Source organism: Scyliorhinus torazame, chromosome 20 (assembly GCF_047496885.1).
Source record: "Scyliorhinus torazame isolate Kashiwa2021f chromosome 20, sScyTor2.1, whole genome shotgun sequence".
Lineage (NCBI taxonomy): Eukaryota > Metazoa > Chordata > Chondrichthyes > Carcharhiniformes > Scyliorhinidae > Scyliorhinus > Scyliorhinus torazame.
This window is the reverse complement of record NC_092726.1, coordinates 18604923-18628229: the sequence shown is the minus strand read 5'-3', so window position 1 is coordinate 18628229 and position 23307 is coordinate 18604923. Positions and strand designations below refer to the sequence as shown.

General features: G+C 49.9%; 1 protein-coding gene across 1 annotated transcript in view; it reads left to right on the top strand.

The window, feature by feature from the left end:
• LOC140396931 (substance-P receptor-like) overlaps nucleotides 1-23307 on the top strand; it is a 124168-nt gene that overhangs the window by 75497 nt on the left and 25364 nt on the right. The window contains exon 2 of the mRNA XM_072485866.1: nucleotides 8600-8800. Within this exon, the coding sequence (XP_072341967.1) occupies nucleotides 8600-8800 (201 nt within the window). The remainder of the gene's footprint in view (nucleotides 1-8599; nucleotides 8801-23307) is intronic.

Below are 23307 nucleotides of genomic sequence, written 5' to 3'. Positions count from 1 at the left end.
AAAAAGTGGCATGTTACTAAATTTTCCACTTTTATTTTGAATATTACTAATTTATGGAAGGATTGAATAGCCGCCTTCACTTCATAATATTTCTTTTTTTTTAAATTTAGAGTACCCAATTAATTTTTTCCAATCAAGGGGCAATTTAGCGTGGCCAATCCACCTACCTTGCACATCTTTGGGTTGTTTGGGGGTGAAACCCACTCAAACACGGGAAAAATGTGCAAACTCCACACGGACAGTGACCCAGAGCCGGGATCGAACCTGGGACCTCGGCGCCGTGAGGCCGCAGTGCCAACCCACCGTGCTGCCCCATAATATTTCTAAAAAACTATGGGAGCATCAATGCCCAGGGAGGACAGCATTGGATGTGGGAATTGATGATGTCCAGGAAGGAATATCCAGGCAACAAGCAGTGTCTGAGTTGACATCGGTGGGAGCAGAGGTTTGCAAGGCAAGCGATAAACATGAGAGAAGAGTCCAGATTTTGCAGATGGTCAGGGAATATTGAGAGATTTAATGTGCAGTTTATCTTGCGTTCAGGATGCACCTCTTCAAATTGCTGCATACCAGTTGGTTGAATGGTTTTAAGAATGATTTCAGAAGCAGTCCAAACTTGCAGTCACCCCACGGAAAGACAAATAGCTTGTGTGGGAAGGTTGCCCTGAATGATAAAGAACGTGGTATTTCAGGGTCATCAATTTGTTTTCAGACTTCTCTGCTTTTTACACCCCAGCTTGACAGTGCTTGGGAGGCTGAGTATTTGAATTACAGGCTCAGCTTTCTGCACTGCAGTGTAAGCTCAGCTGGCACCGACTGATCCCACACTTGGACAGCCTTAATGCACATTTGCTGGTATTTGATTGTCCTTCTCGGCACAGTCATCATTTCGCAACATCCTGGTGAGCTGATTAAATTCTCCCGGCAGAACAGGAGTTTAATCAGTGCTGGAGAATGGGTTGGAAATTGGCACTAGTTTTTCCCTGAGACTGCCACAATATTTCCCCTGCCCACTGACGTGAACCTTCCCCCTCCTGAAATATAAGGGCCTCGATTCTCCGCTTTGCAATACCGGAAACGGGAATCGTGACCAGGCGGAGGAATGCGGGTAATCAAAAGAATGGAGGTTTGCACCCGACGCGATTCTGAAGCCATGCTTCGACCTCTTGCTGGTGGTGATATCGATCTTTGCCCTGGGGCGGAGGTTCCATAGAACACCGTCATTTGCATGGATTCAATATTATTCGCGGGTTGGACACTTGATGCTCCGCCCTGCCACGATGCTCCGCCCCCTTTAGGCTTCCACGGTTCACAGGCACAAATGGCCATCGCTGAGGATATTGACACAGTCACAGAGGGACACATCAGAGGGACATGGCACAGTCTCAGAGGGACATGGGGCACAGTCTCAGAGGGAGATGGCACAGTCTCAGAGGGACATGGCACAGTCTCAGAGGGACATGGCACAGTCTCAGAGAGACATGGCACAGTCTCAGAGGGACATGGCACAGTCTCAGAGGGACGTGGCACAGTCTCAGAAGGACATGGCACAGTCTCAGAGAGACTTGATCAAGGCAATGAGGGATATTTCTCACTCGAAGGCAGCACGGTGGTGCAGTGGGTTAGCACTGCAGTCTCACGGCGCCGAAGTCCCAGGTTTGATCCCAGCTCTGGGTCACTGTCCGTGTGGAGTGTCATAACATACACCAGTATATCATGGTGCAGCCACACACTGATGGACACACAGTGGGACCAATCAACATACACAACACCGCAGCCAATCACCAGTGAGAGCACACGCACTATAAAGACAGGGGGCATCAGAGTTCCCGTTCATTCGAGTAGCAGCTAGCTAGGAGCACAGAGCTCACAGCCTGCAACACAGACATTCACCATGTGCTGAGTGCATCAACTGGTTAGGACAAGGCAAAAGTCTTTAGTTAAAGCTAGTATTGTATTTACCCACAGTTCAAGTATGTTTAAATAGTTAACCTTTTAATAAAATAGTGTTGCACTACTTCAAGTGTTGGTGACCTGTGTGTGATCCAGAACACCCAACGCATCATGGAATTTGCACATTCTCCCCGTGTTTGCGTGGGTTTCGCCCCCAAAGCCCAAAGATGTGCAGGGTAGGTGGATTGAACACGCTAAATTGCCCCTTAATTGGAAAAAATGAATTGGGTACTCGAAATTTATTTTGAAAAATATTTCTCACTTGCTGAGGGGCAGGATGCAGTCTCGCTCCATGGTTGAGGGTCTCGAGACCATGGCTCAAACGAGAGTGGGAATCCGGGACAGTCATTGCCAGGTGAAGGTGGAGCCTCCGGAGCTCACTCCGGTCTCACCTCCATCCCATGGAATAACTTGGGGACCATCGAGCACACCGAGGGAGGAGGAAGTGAAGGAGCCCGTGCCTGTGCCTCCCGCAGGGTTCCTGCTGGGTCACCTCAGCACCTCCGAATACCCCCCCAGCCCCCAACCACAGCTGGCACTGGCACATGGGCTGCGGGCAGAATGGGGTGGCATGTCATCACCTGTGATGGTCAGTCTGGCCCATTCAGATCAAGGCCTTCCAGAGGCCCCGCAGGTCAGAGGGCGAGACACGCAGCAGGATGTCTCCATGTCTGTTGTGCTGTCTTGGGTAACACCAAGGAGAAGTTGTAGAGCATGTAAAATTAGAAAGTTAGACACCATTTAAGTAGGCATGGGTGTAGAACAGAGGTGAGAGTTAAGGGTCAGGGCACAACAATGTGTATAGTCACCAGTGAATACCTTTTCACCGATATTCCCACCTGCCTCCATCCTGTGTGTGATGGGTGTTAGAAACATACACAGAAACATACTTAGAAAATCGAAGCAGGAGGAGGCCATTCAGCCCATCGAGCCTGCTCCGCCATTCATTATGATCATGGCTGATCACCAAGTTCAATATCCTGATCCCGCCTTCTCCCAATATTCCTTGATCCCTTTAGCCCCAAGAGCAAAATCTAATTCCTTCTTGAAATCTCACAACGTTTTGGCCTCAACTACTTTCTGTGGTTGTGAGTTCCACAGACTCACCGGTCTCTGGGTGAAGAAATTTCTCCTCACCTCAGTCCTCAAAGGTTTACCCCTTATCCTCAAACTCTGACCTCTCGTTCTGGACTCCCCCACCATCGGGAACATTCTTTCTGAATCTACCCTGTCCAATCCTGTTAGAATTTTATAAGTTTCTATGAGATCCATTCTCACTCTTCTAAACTCCAAAACTCTCTCCTCATATGAGCCCCACCCTCCAAGGATGCAGCCTGGTAAACCTTCGCTGCACTCCCTTCATGGTCAGAACAGGGATGGGCGGGCTGTAGGTGCTGTGCCTTTTATGGTGGGGGTTGGGGAGGCTTGGAGGATGCGGAGGCAGAGCCGCCATGACATTTGAATGTCCCACCCTGATGGAAAGGCGACAGAGTACCAGGCCAGAAGTGAGAGGCCACCTTGTATGATGTGTTACTCTGTGAGGGAGCCCACACTGCTCACCATTTTGATAACCGCCCCCCACGACCCCCCCCCCCCCCACTCACTCCCCAAGGATGTGTGGGTCCCAGAGAAGCACATGCAGCGATCACCTGAGTGGGAAGAGGAAGGTGATCCTAAAGCAGGAGTCAGACTTTGTCAGACTGTCACCACCAGAGCTCATCCCACAGTGAGTCAGGGAGGGTGAAGTGAAGGGAGGAGGGTGAGGAAGGGTGGAGTGAAGGGAGCAGGGTGAGGGAGGGTGGAGTGAAGGGAGGCGGGTGAGGGAGGGTGGAGTGAAGGGAGGAGGGACAGGGAGGGTGGAGTGAAGGGAGGAGGGACAGGGAGGGTGGAGTGAAGGGAGGAGGGACAGGGATGGTGGAGTGAAGGGAGGCGGGTGAGGGAGGGTGGAGTGAAGGGAGGAGGGACAGGGAGGGTGGAGTGAAGGGAGGAGGGACATGGAGGGTGGAGTGAAGGGAGGAGGGACAGGGAAGGTGGAGTGAAGGGAGGAGGGACAGGGAAGGTGGAGTGAAGGGAGGAGGGTGAGGGTAGGTGGAGTGAAGGGAGGAGAGATAGGGAGGGTGGAGTGAAGGGACGAGGGACACGGAGGGTGGAGTGAAGGGCGGAGGGTGAGGGAAGGTGGAGCGAAGGGAGGAGGGACAGGGAGGGTGGAGTGAAGGGAGGCGGGTGAGGGAGGGTGGAGTGAAGGGAGGAGGGACAGGGAGGGTGGAGTGAAGGGAGGAGGGACAGGGAGGGTGGAGTGAAGGGAGGAGGGACATGGAGGGTGGAGTGAAGGGAGGAGGGACAGGGAAGGTGGAGTGAAGGGAGGAGGGACAGGGAGGGTGGAGTGAAGGGAGGAGGGACAGGGAAGGTGGAGTGAAGGGAGGAGGGACAGGGATGGTGGAGTGAAGGGAGGAGGGACAGTGAGGGTGGAGTGAAGGGAGGAGGGACAGGGAGGGTGGAGTGAAGGGAGGAGGGACAGGGAGGGTGGAGTGAAGGGAGGAGGGACAGGGAGGGTGGAGTGAAGGGAGGAGGGACATGGAGGGTGGAGTGAAGGGAGGAGGGACAGGGAGGGTGGAGTGAAGGGAGGAGGGTGAGGGTAGGTGGAGTGAAGGGAGGAGAGATAGGGAGGGTGGAGTGAAGGGACGAGGGACACGGAGGGTGGAGTGAAGGGAGGAGTGACAGGGAGGGTGGAGTGAAGGGAGGAGGGACAGGGAGGGTGGAGTGAAGGGAGGAGGGACAGGGAGGGTGGAGTGAAGGGAGGAGGGACAGGGATGGTGGGGTGAAGGGAGGAGGGACAGGGATGGTGGAGTGAAGGGAGGAGGGACAGTGAGGGTGGAGTGAAGGGAGGAGGGACAGAGAGGGTGGAGTGAAGGGAGGAGGGTGAGGGAAGGTGGAGTGAAGGGAGGAGGGTGAGGGAAGGTGGAGTGAAGGGAGGAGGGTGAGGGAAGGTGGAGTGAAGGGAGGAGGGTGAGGGAAGGTGGAGTGAAGGGAGGAGGGACAGGGAGGTGGAGCGAAGGGAGGAGGGTGAGGGAAGGTGGAGTGAAGGGAGGAGGGACAGGGATGGTGGAGTGAAGGGAGGAGGGACAGGGAGGTGGAGTGAAGGGAAGAGGGACAGGGAGGGTGGAGTGAAGGGAGGAGGGTGAGGAAAGGTGGAGTGAAGGGAGGAGGGACAGGGATGGTAGAGTGAAGGGAGGAGGGACAGGGAGGTGGAGTGAAGGGAGGAGGGACAGGGAGGGTGGAGCGAAGGGAGGAGGGTGAGGGAAGGTGGAGTGAAGGGAGGAGGGACAGGGATGGTAGAGTGAAGGGAGGAGGGACAGGGAGGTGGAGTGAAGGGAGGAGGGACAGGGAGGGTGGAGTGAAGGGAGGAGGGACAGGGAGGGTGGAGTGAAGGGAGGAGGGACAGGGATGGTGGGGTGAAGGGAGGAGGGACAGGGAGGTGGAGTGAAGGGAGGAGGGACAGTGAGGGTGGAGTGAAGGGAGGAGGGACAGAGAGGGTGGAGTGAAGGGAGGAGGGTGAGGGAAGGTGGAGTGAAGGGAGGAGGGTGAGGGAAGGTGGAGTGAAGGGAGGAGGGACAGGGATGGTGGAGTGAAGGGAGGAGGGACAGGGAGGTGGAGTGAAGGGAGGAGGGACAGGGAGGGTGGAGTGAAGGGAGGAGGGTGAGGGAAGGTGGAGTGAAGGGAGGAGGGTGAGGGAAGGTGGAGTGAAGGGAGGAGGGACAGGGATGGTAGAGTGAAGGGAGGAGGGACAGGGAGGTGGAGTGAAGGGAGGAGGGACAGGGAGGGTGGAGCGAAGGGAGGAGGGACAGGGAGGTGGAGTGAAGGGAGGAGGGACAGGGAGGGTGGAGTGAAGGGAGGAGGGACAGGGAGGGTGGAGTGAAGGGAGGAGGGTGAGGGAAGGTGGAGTGAAGGGAGGAGGGTGAGGGAAGGTGGAGTGAAGGGAGGAGGGACAGGGATGGTAGAGTGAAGGGAGGAGGGACAGGGAGGTGGAGTGAAGGGAGGAGGGACAGGGAGGGTGGAGTGAAGGGAGGAGGGTGAGGGAAGGTGGAGTGAAGGGATGAGGGTGAGGGAAGGCGGAGTGAAGGGAGGAGGGACAGGGATGGTGGAGTGAAGGGAGGAGGGACAGGGAGGGTGGAGTGAAGGGAGGAGGGTGAGGGAAGGTGGAGTGAAGGGAGGAGGGTGAGGGAAGGTGGAGTGAAGGGAGGAGGGACAGGGATGGTGGAGTGAAGGGAGGAGGGACAGGGAGGGTGGAGTGAAGGGAGGAGGTACAGGGATGGTGGTGAAGGGAGGAGGGACAGGGAGGGTGGAGTGAAGGGAGGAGGGTGAGGGAAGGTGGAGTGAAGGGAGGAGGGACAGGGAGGGTGGAGTGAAGGGAGGAGGGTGAGGGAAGGTGGAGTGAAGGGAGGAGGGACAGGGAGGGTGGAGTGAAGGGAGGAGGGTGAGGGAAGGTGGAGTGAAGGGAGGAGGGACAGGGAGGGTGGAGTGAAGGGAGGAGGTACAGCGAGGCTGTGCGCTCCTATCGGGAAGGAAGTTGCATTCGGAAGGGTTGGAGGGCGGGGCATGGAGGATGGGGGGAGCGGGAATGGAGAAGTGGAAATGGGCGACAGAGCTGCATTGGGCCAGGCTTCTGGAGTGGCAAATCTGGAGATGATGAAGGTTCCCCTTGTGCGGTGGTCCTGGATCACACGTTGGGTGGTCTGACTTGCCACCCAGGCTCCACACCTGGTTCTTCCTGGACGCCCTCATCATCAGATGATGCATGGCGTTCTTCCTCCAGCATGGTGCCCCTCTGCTGTGCAATGGTTTATAGGATGCAGCAGGCCAGCATGATGCTCGAGACTATATTGGGGAGCCCCAACGGAGCGATTCAGGCATCGGGAGTGCATCATCAGTGAGCGGATGTACTGCTCAATGATGGTTGCTGCATGGTCATCGTTAGAATGGGTCTCAGTCTGGAGCAGTGTCATTAGCCCTGACCTCAGTGATAACTCTTAGTCGCCCAAGAGCCAACGCCTCACCTGAGGGAATTCCTCGAAGCTGCTGGGAATCTCAGAGTCTGCCAGGATGTACGCATCATGCCCACTGCCTTGGTATCGGGCGCAGAAGTGCATGATGGGCAGCTGGTGATCACACACCAACTGCACGTTTCGGGAGTGGAATCCCTTCCTATTGAACATCCCATTAACGAATAAAAAGCCGGGCTGGTTTCAAATCCAGCTGAAAGGAAAATAACAAATTGTCCATCAAGATTCATGGTTGCAGCTGGAGGGTAATATAGTTAGCATCATTGTTAGGTAAGGTACACAGATAAAAACACTGCTCAACCAACTGAATGTGGAGCAGTTTTCAACGTCAAAATGGCACTTTCTTCATGAATCTTCTGTTTACTGCTGTACCTCACGTGTGTTGCTGTGTCTCACTTGTATCTGTTCTTTAATATATTACTTTAAAAACAAATTTAGAGTACCCAATTCTTTTTCTCCAATTAAGGGGCAATTTAGCGTGGCCAGCTCACCGACCCGCATCTTTTTGGGCTGTGGGGGTGAAACCCACGCAGACACAGGAAGCCTCCACACGGAGAGTGACCCCAGGCTGAGATCAAACTGGGTCCTTGGTGCCGTGAGGCAGCAGTGCTAACCATTGTGCCACCGTGCTGCCCCCTGTTCCTATATAATTATCAGTACCTTCTGACTGGACATGAATAGCCTAGAATCCCATGCTGACTGAACTTCTGTGATGTTTTGTATTAACGTGGATACCAAGTGAGTGTAGGATGTCAATTTAAAACACACTTAGAATCATAGAATCATAGAATTTACAGTGCAGAAGGAGGCCATTCGGCCCATCGAGTCTGCACTTGCTCTTGGAAAGAGCACCCTACCCAAGGTCAACACCTCCACCCTATCCCCATTTCCCAGTAACCCCACCCAACACGAAGGGCAATTTTGGACACTAAGGGCAATATATCATGGCCAATCCACCTAACCTGCACATCTTTGGACTGTGGGAGGAACCCGGAGGAAACCCACGCACACACGGGGAGGATGTGCAGACTCCGCACAGACAGTGACCCAAGCCGGAATCGAACCTGGGACCCTGGAGCTGTGAAGCAATTGTGCTATCCACAAGGCTACCGTGCTGCCCCATTCTCACTGGATATCCCATCGACACAACACACCGGAAAGAAAAAACATTTGGAACAGTATTTGCTGACTGATGCCTGTACGGTTGCTTAACTCAGGACCCTCTGAAGAGGAGGGTGGCGGAGTGGCACAGTGGGTAGCAGGGCTGCCTCTCAGCGCCAGAGACCCCGGTTCGATTCTGGCCTAGGGTGATTGTCTTTGTGGAGTTTGCACGTTCTCACCTTGTCTGCATGGGTTTCCTCCGGGTTTTATCCCACTGTCCAAAGATGTCCAGGCTAGGTGGGGTTTCGGGGATAGGGCGTGTTCAGTGTGCCTAGGTGGGGTGCTCTTTCGGAGGTTCGGTGCAGACTCAATGACTGCCTTCTGCACGGTAGGGATTCTATGGATATTCTAGAAGGAAAACGGATTGAGAATCTCTCCTTAAGTCACCTCTTGTTTTTACATTCTGCTTCTTTTCTATTGTGCAGGTACATGGCTATCATTCATCCACTGAAACAAAGATTGTCTGCAACAGCCACAAAAGTCGTCATTGTCGCTATCTGGGTGGTGGCATTGTCCATGGCCTTTCCGCAGTGCTATTACTCCAGGACAGAGCAGTTTCCAGGCAGAGTGGTATGTTATGTGGAGTGGCCCGATTACGCAGAGAATGGCACAAGACATGAAACTACGTAAGTTATCTTTCTGTACTGCCTTTTTCAGTTATATGCCTTGTCAGTTATATACAGCCATCCTTACCCTGACCGAGGAATAAAGTTATGCCACATGAGCGTGAGTCTCTGCTGTGGCCTACTCTGGGATTTCAGGATCGCTCAGCATTAAGTTTTCTTCTGAAAATTCAAGCAATGTTTTTAAATTTGCAATTGTATGCTGAACATCAATCAGATACATCAGCCGTTAACCTATTCTTTGTGGAATTAGTTTATGGAGGAACATTTGCCAGGATATCAACAGAAATTCTCTACACATCCTCAAACGTTCCCCACAGAGGCACCTTTTACAATGCAGCACTCTTCAATACTGCACCAGAATGTCAGTCCAGTTGATGTATTCAAATCCCTGAAATGGGACGCAAACACATTCCTTCTAACTCCATGGAGAGATAACGACGCAAATTGGTGTCAGCGGCCGGAATTCTCTGTTTGGCAGGGGAGGCAGTGGCGTAGAGGTATTATCACTGGACCAGTAATCCCGGGAGCCAGAGTCATTCCCTGAGGACCTGGGTTAGAATCAAAGAGAGTTAAGTGCTGTCAATGTCTAACATTCGCAACTCAAAATCGGAGGGTCATAGAATTTACCATGCAGAAGGAGGCCATTCGGCCCATCGAGTCTGCACCGGCTCTTGGAAAGAGCATCCTACCAAGATCCACACCTCCACCCTATCCCCATAACCCAGTAACCCCAGTAGGGCAATTTTGGACACTAAGGGCAATTCATCATGGCCAATCCACCTAACCTGCACATCTTTGGACTTGAGCTTGAGCATGAAGTGATTGGGATGATTGGAATGCACTAAACTCTCTTTGATGTGTTTGATGTCTGTAAACATTATGGTTAGAGCACTTAGAGTTACTCATTCATGAAAGAAAATGAATGCAGCTGTCAATCACAACCCACTAAGATCACAGCTTCCAGTCAGTGGTCTCTTTTCTGGGGCTAGGTAGGGGGGGATCCCATTAGTTGGGGGACTCTGTGGGAGGTCCCCCCATTAATGGGCGTCAGAGAGTGTCCCCATATTCAGGGTTCTTGGGGAGGGGGGGGGATTCCCCTATGAGGGTCTCCCTATCTAAGGGGTCTCTGGGGGGGGGGGTTCCCATTTTGGGGGATGGTGGGGGAGTGAGGGGTAGGGAAGGGGTGGGAAGGCCGTACTTTGTGGGGGAGGAGAGTGGCCCTTGGGTGGACTTTGGCAACTCCCTTAAGGGGTTACCCTGTTGGCCCATTGAGAGTTCCACAACATCAGGGACACGCTGGCAACTACTAATAGTGATCCTCACCCCAGGGCAGAACGGCGGCACAGTGGTTAGCACTGCTGCATCCCGGCGCCGAGCTCCCAGGTTCGATCCCAGCTCTGGGTCACTGTCCGTGTGGAGTTTGCACGTTCTCCCCGTGTCTGTGTGGGTTTCGCCCCCACAACCTAAAGATGTGCAGGGTAGGTGGATTGGCCACGCTAAATTGCCCCTTAATTGGAAAAAATGAATTGGGTACTCTAAATTTTTTTTTTAAATAATGCTCCTCACCCAGGTAACGCTCAGCCCAGAGGACCAAGGAATGGTGAGGGCCCAGAGACCCTGGAGCCTGGCCCGTTAAGTGGATGAAAGTGGGTCATTAGGACCTATTTACTTCCTCCCGCTGACACATGGGAGTGAATCCCAATCCCAGTGCTAGTGGTGGGGCCGGAGCATAGCCATGAGTTCAGCACCCAGCGCGAACCTCAATTCCGGCCGGATACCCAATTCTCCACCCAATTACAATCCGCCTTGCCAACGTCACGGGATAGAGGTTCCAGGCCTGAGTCAGTGCTACAAAGGAACTTATCCTTCTCCTGTTTTATGAGTTAATAAGTGAATTTTCGGAGCAGACTTTGGCCACTTGGCCCATCAAGTCTGCTTCGCCATTCGATTATGGCTGATCTTATTCTGGCCTTAACTCCACCATCCTGCCCGTTCTCCATAACCCTTCAGCCCATTACCAATTAAAAATCTGTCTAACTCCTCCTTAAATTTACTCACTGCCCCTGCATCCACCTCACTCTGGGGTAGCAAATTCCACAGATTCACAGCCCTTTGGGAGAAGTAGTTTCTCCTCAACTACGTTTTAAATTTGCCCCTTTAACTCTCTCGTTCTGGAATGCCCCACACGAGGAAGCATCCACTCCACGTCTACTTTATCCATACCTTTTAGCATCTTCTTTATTTCAATTTGATCTCCCCTCATTCTTCTAAACTCTTGAGTATAGGCCTAAACTGTTCGATAAATAAATAAATATAAATGAATAAATCAAGGCTGCGGCTGTATATTGGAAGCTGTCAATCACAGCTCACTGCTAGAAATGAATGGATGGCTTGCAGCTGCAGGATCTGAGGCGTTTAAACACAGGTTGCAGCTTTTTCCTCTCATGGAATGGATACCTAGTACTTCAGGTGAGTGTTACACCTGTAATTCATTCCACTGCCCCTGTCTGGACTGCTCTCTTGTTTTTAGACAGGGGTCCTTTTCTTTTTTTTAAATAAATTTAGAGTACCCAATTCATTTTTTCCAATTAAGGGGCAATTTAGCATGGCCAATCCACCTACCTTGCACGTCTTTGGGGGGCAAAACACACGCAAACACGGGGAGAATGTGCAAACTGCACATGGACAGTGACCCAGAGCTGGGATCGAACCTGGGACCTCGGCACCGTGAGGCAGCAGGGCTAACCCACTGCGCCACCATGCTGCCCTCAGGGGTCCTTTTCTGGGGGGTTCTGTGGCGAGGGGTACTGCAGAGTCTTCCTATTTAGGGATCCCTGAGGGGGTTATGTTAATGGTATGTTAGTTGTATATTAGGTTAAGGATTTACAGGCAGAGAACAGTGATTGATTAAGTACATTGAGCACATGTAAATAGAGATTGCTGGAGCACTGGGTGTTGGCTAGGGAGGAGGCAGATGTTTGTAATGTATATCGTGAAAATGAATCCAATATTAAGCATAATATTGGCATCTGGATTTCTACCTCATCATCTGGCTGTCAAAATGTTAATATTGTGTTCATATTTGATGGTCAGAGGTGAGCTAGCAGCGTACAATTGGGGGTTTTGTCCCTGTAGTGACCTCTATATGAACAGGATCTGTTGTTCACTATACATTGCAACATTCTTTTGGGATCTGCTGTCTGAAATGTTTCACAACAAGAAAGCTTGATTACACAATTCAATGGGTTTACTGTTAAAAAAGGACTTGTATGTGTATGTATATATATTATACCTTCTTTTATGTGCTCCAGATATTCCAAAGCACTTTGCAGCAATTAAATATGTTTCAAAACGTAGCAACTGCTATAATATAGGAAAGGTGGCAGCCAAATTATGCATTTCAATCCTCCACAAATAGCAATGTGATAAAGACCAAGAGATCTCAGTGAGACTTGAATCCAAAACCTAGTGAATCAGACATGAGACTGATGTCCACTGGACTCAGGCTGGCACATGTGACACATACGCCCTTATTGGCATTGCATTGGCACCCAGGCAAACTCAAGAAAACAGCCAGACCATCATCAAGATGCATCTGCCTGCTCTGAAACATCAACTATCTCACTCACTCTTAAATAAGAGCTGACACACAAGTTACATCTTATGTTCAGGGTTAGCAGAAAGCAGGTAGGTACATGGCAAATATTTCCTGATCAGGGGAGTTTATTTGTGTGTGTTTTGAGTACAAGTAGGTTTGGCTGTGTGCCAATCTCCAATCCTTGGCAAGCAGGGCTCGAGAGCTTTGGGGAATGCAGGCGGGGACCCAGCCCCCGCAACATTGAAATTAACAATATCATTGAATGTTGAACCAAACCCAAGGAGTATCACATGCATCCAGCAGCAGGCTTGAGAATGCAGGCATTCTATCAAAGGGCTGGCAGGCTTCACAACAGCACGTTGGCCCTCCATTTTACTCTGCTGAACTGGTTTCTGCCTATCACCTACAAAGAACAACATCATCTGGCAGCCAGCCTGGCTCCTATCAGGCTCATACCCATCAACTCCCAAAACTGCAACAATAAATGAAAGAGTAAACACAGATTACTGACGTTAGAGTTTAAGTGGCATGAATTAGATTGGAAAAAGAAATGGGAAATGAAGTAGCTACTAAAATGAAAGGTTTCGAGACCAGAGAAAAAGCCAAGAATCTCTTCCCTCAAGTAGTTAGAATTATTTTTTATTATTGTTGATTGTGCTGTCTGGTTTCTCTCTAATGGAATTAAATGCACTGGGGGAGGAATTGGTATGCATTACCTCTCTTCTTCAAACACAAAGCATAACGATTTAGCAGAGGAACAGGCTGCACTTCAATTTGCAACAGCATTTGTCCCACGACTGAATCAGAAATCACATGGCCTTTATTTTAGGCTGCCCGAAATACTTAAATTGGGGAGCTAAGGTCTGTTGAAAGGCCCTGAAGTGGCATCAGCCACAAGAAGCAGGTACCAGGCCAAGTCAAATTTTAGGTTGTTCACATCGACCATTCTATCTGTGCGGAACTCATTGATCTCGCCAACCCGACCTGGGGACGTGAGGGGGAGAAAAAGTCACGGTTTCCAGGCCTGAACGTTTCTTTTTTAAAATAAATTTAGAGTACCTAATTCATTTTATCCAATGAAGGTGTAATTTAGCGTGGCCAATCCACCTATCCTGCACATTTTTGTGTTGTGGGGGCGAAACCCACGGGGAGAATGTGCAAACTCCACACGGACAGTGACCCAGAGCCGGGATCGAACCTGGGACCTCGGTGCCGTGAGGCAGCTGTGCAAACTACTGCGCCACCGTGCTGCCCTCAGCTGAACATTTCTGAGGATTCGGGCAGATCTGTCCTCACCCCTGCATCCATTAGCTTTCGGCAATCATTTCCTATGGCTTCCTGGATCATAGAGATTGAGTCGGGTGCAATCTTATTTAACCCATACCCCTGTATCATGCCTGGAGAATTAAGATTTCAATTCCAAAATCTCTGGTGAAGGGTAAATACTAAAATCCACAATGAAAGGATCAATCTGATACAGACTGGGACCTGGTCGGGATGATACCCTCCGGAGAGAATCTTTCTGGGAGCCAGAGGACTAAGGTACAGATTGTGCATCTTTATCAGAAAGGTTTTCCTCAGAGATATTGCCGTGGAGGATCACTGAATAGAAATAAAAGGAGAAAGCAGAGTTGGAAACGGAATGAGAATGCCAATATATTCTACGAGCTCAAAAAGAAAGTTTGATCCCTCATGGACAATGAAGAAAGGTGTTGGGAATACATGGCCGACCTTGAGGTTGTACAAGAAAGGAAAGCTTAGTTCACCATTTGAGTACACACCGTTCTTCACAACATCAGCTGTGACGAAGGGGCAATGCTGCAAACATTAATACTGTCAGCACCTGCTGTGTGTTTCCAAAAAACAACTTCTTGTTTGAGGGGTAAAGAGCATATTGCAAAGCAGAATGCATAGTGTACTGGATCGGCTCCATCTGCCCTGCTCTCTAGCTAGAGCTCTGCAATGTCAGTTTGGCAGCAGTCTTTATGCTTGACACCATTTGTCCCAGTCTATCAGAATCCTAAGGCAGACTGCTGACTTCTGTTGATGGCTGTCACCTCAGAGCGAATGGATCCGTTTTCACTTCTTCAGCCTGTGCTGAATGCACCCTGGAGATTCGCAGCGAAACCGTCAATCCATGTCCGTTCACATGCCCTGTGTGTGTGTGTTTGTTTTAATTTGCTGGTCGTTGTCCCTTCGCTCAGTGTAAAATCCTTTGAGGATCTGTGCTGAGCGCTGGTGATTTAAAATTGCCATGTGCCCCTGTCAATCAGACACACGATCTGTGTTCCATTTATAAATGCCGCAGTGAATTCACTGTGTTCTGCCCACCTGCTCAACAGTTGAGGATCATTGTCACTGCAATAGCTTTGAGGCAGAAATGCTTCTCCAACTTCAAGGACCTTGAGAGCAGTGTCGTCTTTGACAATTTCAAATTTCCTCCTCCCAACAGTTCCAGTGGCATGAGTGGATATTGCAAGCTTTCAACTACCTCAAATTTAGCGGAGCTTCTGATCAGTTTTTACACTATTGGTGACTGCAAGGTATATCCATCCAGGGGCGTGCAGCACGGTGGCACAGTGGTTAGCACTGCTGCCTCATGGTACCGAGGTCCTAGGTTCGATCCCAGCCGTGGGTCACTGTCTGTGTGGAGTTTGCACATTCTCCCCGTGTCTGCGTGGGTTTCGCCCCCACAACCCAAAGATGTACAGGATAGGTGGATTGGACACGCTAAATTGTCCCTTAATTGGAAAAAAAAAATTGGGTACTCTAAATTTACAAAAAAAAAATTTTAACAAATGTATTTCCATGATGATCTAAATTGGCTCTGATGCATCTTGTTTACATGTCCGAAACTGGAGGAGCGGCCTTACCTTTGGATTCATTCTGCTGTGAAGCCTCTTCTAGACACGGCCAATTCCCTTTTTCTCAGCGTAGGTTCCAGTGCTTTCACAAACAAGCTGCCATGTGCCATGATGATCTCCAGCACCAATGTTAATAGTGTCTTGTGGTTGGCTGCTGGAGCCTGTGCTGCTATGTCCCTGAGAATAGGTAATAATGATGTGCAATTTTACATAGATTACATAGATGGGCAGCACGGTAGCACACGTGGCTAGCACTGTGGCTTCACAGCGCCAGGGTCCCAGGTTTGATTCCCCGCTGGGCCACTGTCTGTGCGGAGTCTGCACATCCTCCCCGTGTGTGCGTGGGTCTCCGCCGGGTGCTCCGGGTTCCTCCCACAGTCCAAGGATGTGCAGGTTAGGTGGATTGGCCATGATAAATTGCCCTTGGTGACCAAAAAGGCTTGGAGGGGTTATTGAGTTACGAAGATAGGGTGGAAGTGAGGGCTTAAGTGGGTCGGTGCAGACTCGATGGGCTGAATGGCCTCCTTCTGCACTGTATGTTCTATGTTCAGAATTGTCCCACAAGTCCCGAAAGACGTGCTGTTAGGTAATTTGGACATTTTGAATTCTCCCTCCGTGTACTCGAACAGGCACCGGAATGTGGCGACGAGGGGCTTTTCACAGTAACTTCATTGCAGTGTTAATGTAAGTCTAATTGTGACAAAAATAAAGATTAGTGAAAAAAAGACCTTCAGAGATGAATGCAGAACACTTACTAGATGCACCACAGAGCAAGTGCAGAATTCAGGAGAGGTGCGTTAAGTCAGTCCAGTCTCAGTATAGCACAAAGTCAATGAGACCATTATTCCCTTCCTGTAATATCCAGCATCTGCCTCTGACCCCTATGTCCACATGTTAAACCAGTAAGTCCCAAATGTACACATGGTGAGAAAACTGTAAGCTTCAATTCTCCGGCCATTCATTGGTGATGGGATTCTCTGTCCCGTGGAGGCGCACCCCACCTGTGGGTTTCCAGGCAGCGTGGGGTGGCTTCAATGGAAAATCCCATTAACAGCGACGGGATCAGGGAATCCCACCACCAGCGAATGGCATGCTGTCCGCGTTTGCACATTCTCCCCGTGGCTGTGTGGGTCTCACCCCCACAACTTAAAAAGATGTGCAGGGTAGATGAATTGGCCACGCTAAACTGCCCCTTAATTGGAAAAAAAGAATTGGATACTCAAATGACTTACAGTTGACTCCAAATGAAAAGACTTAGCTGTTGTTCCTGACCTGTGACAGCACATTGAAAACAAGCCAAAAGCCCATGAGGCTGTCAGCATTCTGGAGCAGCATCCCCCAAGAGTATCCAGTGCTGAGTAAAATAAGCATTTTGTTGCTGTTGCCCTTCACGATGACTTACATGTGCGAGTTTGCATTTTCCGTTCTCACAAAGGTAAAGGTGGCACAAAGGAACTGGCTGAACTCTGCACCTGATATGTGCAAAGCCCTCTCCTCCTGTCAACCTGATAGGAATGAGATTGTGAGGACCAAGCAGGCTCCCTTTTCGCATCAAAAGGCAAACTAATGTGGCGTGTGTCGTGAAGGTTGGCCAGCATGGTGCGTAAAGGTCGGCTGATTGGCAAGAGTGGGTCCCGGGGGAAAAAAGTTTTAATAAGGAGGTGAGTTACTTGCCACTCAATTCCAAGCCTCTGACTTTCTCTTGTAGTCACAGTATTTTGTCGGCTACTTCAGTTTAGTTTCTGGTCAATGGTAATCTCAAGATGTCGATGGTTAGATTCTCTCTTGTTGGAAAAGCTGCTCTGGGGCTGGGGGGAGGGGGCTGTTATACATTATTGAAGAGAGGTCCCGGGTGTAAGAACAGTCCCTTCAGAGTGCTGAAAAGGGAAGGGAGGATGGATTTTATGGTGACACCATGGTGGAGGGGGGCAGAAATTGGTGAAGAGATTCTGTTGAATGTGAAGGCTGCTGGCATCATCTTGTGAAGTTGAAACGTTAAGGCAGACCATAGATTATCATAGAATTTACAGTGCAGAAGGAGGCCATTCGGCCCATCGAGTCTGCACCGGCTCTTGGAAAGAGCACCCTACCCAAGGTCAACACCTCCACCCTATCCCCATAAGCCAGTAACCCCACCCAACACTAAGGGCAATTTTGGACACTAAGGGCAATTTAGCATGGCCAATCCACCTAACCTGCACATCTTTGGGCTGTGGGAGGAAACCGGAGCACCCGGAGGAAACCCACGCACACACGGGGAGGATGTGCAGACTCCGCACAGACAGTGACCCAAGCCGGAATCGAACCTGGGACCCTGGAGCTGTGAAGCAATTGTGCTATCCACAATGCTACCGTGCAGCCCATAAACGATGTTCTCGATTATAAATAGTGGGAAACTATGACGCTGCAACCAAATGTCTGACCCGATGCGTAATATTCCAGAAACATTCATAACAAATCTCCAGGATCTCAGTGTCGACACACTCCTGCTTTAGAAAGAGTAAATATCACACACAACAATTGGTAATAAAAAGCCTTGCCACTGGAATGTTGGAACATTCTGACAGAACAACTGCACCAGCTAACCTTCAAATGACCTGGCAGTGAAAGTTAAAAATCCATTTTAAAGAGCCCTCACCCAGCTTTCGTCGTTAGTGTTGTGGGAAGCGTTGAAAGCAGTAGTGAAGGGGCAAAGTCATCTCCTATAAGGCCCAGGTGGACATTGAGGGAAGAGAGGAGCGACAGTGGTTGGGAGAGGAAATTTTGGCGGTGGATGTAATGTACGGGGAGGATCCAACTCCGGGTCTTCTGGTGAGGAGGGAGGAGCTCCAGGCAAGGTTTGACCTTCTGTCCAGAGGAAAGGCGGTTCAGCAGTTGAGGCAGGCAAGGGAGACCATGGACGAGTATGGGAAGCAGGCCAGCCTCTTGTTGGTGGGTCAGCTCTGCCGGCAGGCGGCTGCGGGAGGGATTGTTCAGGGTCCGGGATGGCACAGGGGAGCTGGTGGTGGCACCGGAATAGGTGAACAAGGCATTTGAGGGGTGCTATAAGAATTTGTATGAGTCAGAGCCTCCGGAGGATGAGTCACACAGGAGAGAGTTTTTGGGGCGGTTGGAATGTCCTGAAGTAGGAGAGGAGGAGAAGGCCAGGTTGGAAGAGCCAGTGGGGGTGGAGGAAGTGCGGGTGGCGATAGGGAAGATGCAGACGGGTAAGGCACAGGAGCTGGATGGTTTCTCGGTGCAGTTTTATAAAATGTTTCTGGTTAAGCTGGTGTCGTTGTTGGTGGAGATGTTGGGAGACGAGGTGGTTAAGCGGGCACTGCCAGAGACAATGTGGATGCCTAGATTTGTGCGAAGATGCTGGCGCTCAGCGTGGAGGAGTGCCTCCCAAAGGTGATTGGGAAGGATCAGACGGGGCTTGTCAAGGAAAGACAGCTGTCATTGAATGTGCGGCGTCTGGTGAATGTGTTGCTTTCTCCGGCAGGGGGAAGGGAGTTGGAGGTGGTGGCACTGGATGCAGAGAAGGCATTTGACTGTGTGGAGTGGAGCTATTTATTTGCGGTGTTGGAGAGATGTGGGATGGGGCCTATGTTTGTGGTGTGGGTGAAATTCTTGTACAAGGATCCGATGGCGTGTGTACGTACAAATGAGATTAATTCAGGTTACTTTCCGTTGCATAGCAGAATGAGGCAGGGATGCCCCATGTTCCCCCTTCTGTTTACAATGGCCATAGAGCCCTTGGCTATTGCGCTGAGGGGCTGGGATCAATGGAGGGGGATAGCGAGGGGGGAATGGAGCAGAGGGTGTCCCTGGATCCTGATGATCTGTTGCTGTATGTCTCCAACCCGGACACTTCAATGGGGGATATAATGGGACTGCTTCAGAAATTCGGGCCTTTTTCAGGCTAGGTTAGGTTTAAATTGGAAAGAAGTGAGTGTTTTGTGGCGTCTTGTCCAGGGGCAGGAGGTGGGGTGGGAGGGTTGCCACTTCAAGTGCCAACAACCCACTTTAGGTATCTGGGAGTGCAGGCGGCAGGTTCCCTATCGCCAGCCACACTTCTTCCACCCCCACTGGCTCCTCCAACCCTGTTCGGCTCCGTAAGTTGAAATTCATGAGTCTGGGGTGCAGGGTTAAGGTGGATTTATTGAGGTGGGATAGTCTTCCCCTATCATTGGCAGGCTGCATGATTGCCGTTTTTTAAATTCTAATTTCAGTGCTTACCAGTCTTTTTACTGAAATCTTTCTTTTATGAGGTGTATCTCTGTGGGTGGGGACGGTAACAAGGATTAGGAGGATGGTGCTTCAGAGAGGGTGACAGTCAGGGGCCTGGGCCACCTGTTGGACAAGCATTGAGCTGTGAACACTGAGAAGGTGCAGGGCTGGAGGAGGGAGATGGAGGCAGGGTGAGGATGGAGGCAGGTTCTTGTAAGGGGTCGGGATCGTGGGCACAGGCAAGGGCGCTGCTCCCGTTTGCCCCAGGGAAGTAGTCGGTGAGGCCGGATGCGAGGGGACCATGGGTTTGAGCCAGTGAGGACGGATGCGAGGTTTCGGGGATGGGAGGAGCGAGAGCTGATGAAATAAAGGACCAGTTGTTAGAAGGGTGGTTTGCGAGTTTGGAGGAGCTGGGGAGAAGTTTGGGATTGTGCGAGGGTAGGCTTTCAGGTACATGCAGGTCGGGATTTCTGTTTTTTTCCTTTTTTAAAATAAATTTAGAGTACCCAATTCATTTTTTCCATTTAAGGGGCCATTTAGCGTGGCCAATCCACCTAGCCTGCACATCTTTGGGTTGTGGGGGCGAAACCCACGCAGACACGGGGAGAATGGGGAAACTCCACACGGACAGTGACCCAGAGCCGAGATAGAACCTGGTACCTTGGCGCCGTGAGGCAACAGTGCTAACCCACTGCGCCATCGTGCTGCCCTCAAGTCCGGATTTCACGTAAAAGTTTTTTCCAACATTTCCGGTGGCACTGTCCTCCTCGTTGCTGGAGAGGTTGCTGTCGGTGATGGGGTTGGAGGGGAGAGCCATCTCGGCAATCTATGGGAGGAGTTTGGAGGAGGATATGGCGACTCTGAGGGGGTTAAGGCCAAGTGGGAGGGGGAGCTGTGGATGGCGCTGGAGTAGGGGCTGTGGTGTGAGGTGTTGCCTCAACCTCGTGCATGAGGCTGGGGTTGATACCCCAGGTATCCTACCCCAGCTAAAGGTAGCGCATAGGGCACAGCTGAATAAGGCGAGGATGAGCTGATGTTTGAGCGGGAGATGGATACTTGTGAACATAAGAACATAACATAAGAACTAGGAGCAGGTGTAGGCCATCTGGCCCCTCGAGCCTGCTCCACCATTCAATGAGATCATGGCTGATCTTTTGTGGACTCAGCTCCATTTTCCTGCCCGAACACCATAACCCTTAATCCCTTTATTCTTCAAAAAACTATCTATCTTTATCTTAAAAACAATTATTGAAGGAGCCTCAACTGCTTCACTGGGCAAGGAATTCCGTAAATTTACAACGCTTTGAGTGAAGAAGTTCCTCCTAAATCTCAGTCCTAAATCGACTTCCCCTTATTTTGAGGCTATGCCCCCTAGTTCTGCTTTCAGCCGTCAGTGGAAACAACCTGCCCGCATCTATCCTATCTATTCCATTCATAATTTTATATGTTTCTATAAGATACCCCGCATCCTTCTAAGTTCCAATGAGTACCATCCCATTCTACTCAACCTCTCCTCGTAATCCAACTCCCTCAACTCTGGGATTAACCTACTGAATCTCCGAGTGAATGGTGTGGGAGGGGCCCAGCCAAACACATACACATGTTCTGGCCCTGCCCGAAGTTGGAGAAAGTTTGGAGGTCATTCCTCAGCACCATGTCAGCGATCCTGCACGTGGATTTAGAGCTCAGTCCCCTGGGGGCCATATTTGGGGTGTCGGAGTTGAAGACGGGAGCGGGGGCAGATGTATTAGACTTTGCCTCGCTGATCGCTCGCAGGTGGGTCCTGTTGGGGTGGAGGTCAGTCTCTCCACCCTGTGCCTCGGTGTGGCTGGGGGATTTAATGGAGTTCTTGTACTTGGAAAAGGTCAAATTTGCTCTGAGGGGACGAGTGAGGAGTTCCATAAGAGATGGGGTTTGTTTACATTACGTCTCAAGGAGCTGGTTACCGTCAGCTGCTGGGTGGGGGGCAGGGGGTGAGATGGGGAGGTTGGTGAGGCTGTTGGGGAGGGAAGGAGTTTGTGGGTTGTGTTGGTTTTCCTTTGTAATGTTATGTGTTTTAAATGTTAAAATGTTAAAAATTTGAATAAAAATACTTTAAAAAAAAGATGCTCTCACTCACTGAACCCAATAATTAAAAATAAATAATTTGTAAAAACATAAAATCCCGAGTTTTTATGGCTAAGGACAGCATAGCCTCATTCTGTTGTCACACAACAGAATTGTAAGCAAATTTAGAGCTTGTGATTTAAGAGACAATCGCAACCGGATACAAACTTGGCTGAGTGCCAGGGAACAGAGAATGGCTAATGGTTGTTGTTCAGACTGGAGGGATGTCTTTGGTGGAGTTCCCCAGGGCTCAGTGTTGGGAGCTGTTACGTTCTGGTGCTTGGCCGATTGGACTAAATGCACTCAAGAACGTCTAGTTCTTGACTGGCTAACGTTTTATTGTTGAACATTTGCGTGGGTTAGATAACCATAAGAATATTATCAAAAGCTCCTAGCTATGATAACTAATCTAAGAGCTCCTACAAATTGTGACTACCCACTACGAAAACCCTCTGCCAACTCCCCGAGGTAACAGTGGCTGTTCTCTACTGCCACCTGCTGGTTGGAGGTCTTGTATATCACTATACACATCATTGCTTCTGCATATCATCACATCCCCTTTCCTTTGGAAATGTATAGTTTTACATACATTATCTCAATTTACTATCTGGCATACATGATATGCATAATGTGTTCATTATTTACATATTTACAGTTCATCATGAGTTCAATCTGTCCGGCTTTCTTCTGTGTACCTCTTCATAATACCTCTTCATAATTCTTCATGATACCTCTTCTGCCTCCTTTGTTGAAATGTGAGTTGCCTCAAAAGTTTTTGAGTCGTTTGTTCCAGTGGAATGAAAGGTGAGGTTGTTCTGAGCTGTCGATTCATCAACATCTGCGAAGGAGATAATCCATTTATCAATGGTACTGCTCTATAGCTAATTAGCGTGGGATATGGATCTTCCCGACTGTCCATAGCTCTTTTTGAGTGGCTGCTTCACAATGTGAACACCTTTTTCAGCCTTCCCGTTGGATTGTGGACACAGAGAACTAGAAGCTATGTGCTGAAAGTTGTATGTCTGTGCGAATTCTGTCCATTCATGACTGCTAAAACAGGAGCCATTGTCGGCATGACAGTTTGAGGTATTCTATGGCGAGCAGAAATGTCTTTGGTATGCTTGATGACATACCGAGCTGATGAATTTGCTAGTTGCACCACTTCTGGAAAGTTTGAGAAATAGTCGATTCCTGACAGGTATTATTTTCCTGCCAGTAAACACAGATCCATTCCTACTTTCTGCCATGGACTTGTAATGATTTCGGCCATCTGCATTGGTCCTTTTCGTTGTTTGTACTGAAATTTCTGACAACTTGCACAGTTTTTGATCATGATTTGAATGTCCTGACTGATGCCTGGCCAGTATATCGTCTCTCTGCCTCATCGTTTGCATTTTTCTAGGCTTAAATGCCCCTTATGAACCTTCTTCAGAATCGTTGATTGTAACAATTTTGGAATGACTATCTTATTTTGCCATTGGCTGCACTCAGCTCTGTTCTGATATTATAATATTTGGAACAAGATCCTTTCGGCCATCACTCTGCGAGATGTTTTATTATCTTCTGTAAGATTTCATCTTTGCTGGTTTCGTCTCTGATTAGTTTTGACTTCCCATCTAAGACTGGAAGGAATTCCGTCACTAGATTCTCATGAGCTTGTACATCCTCATCCAAGTGTTGGTCTTCTTTCATGTCCGTAGCATGAGATAGTGCATCCGCTACTACAAGAT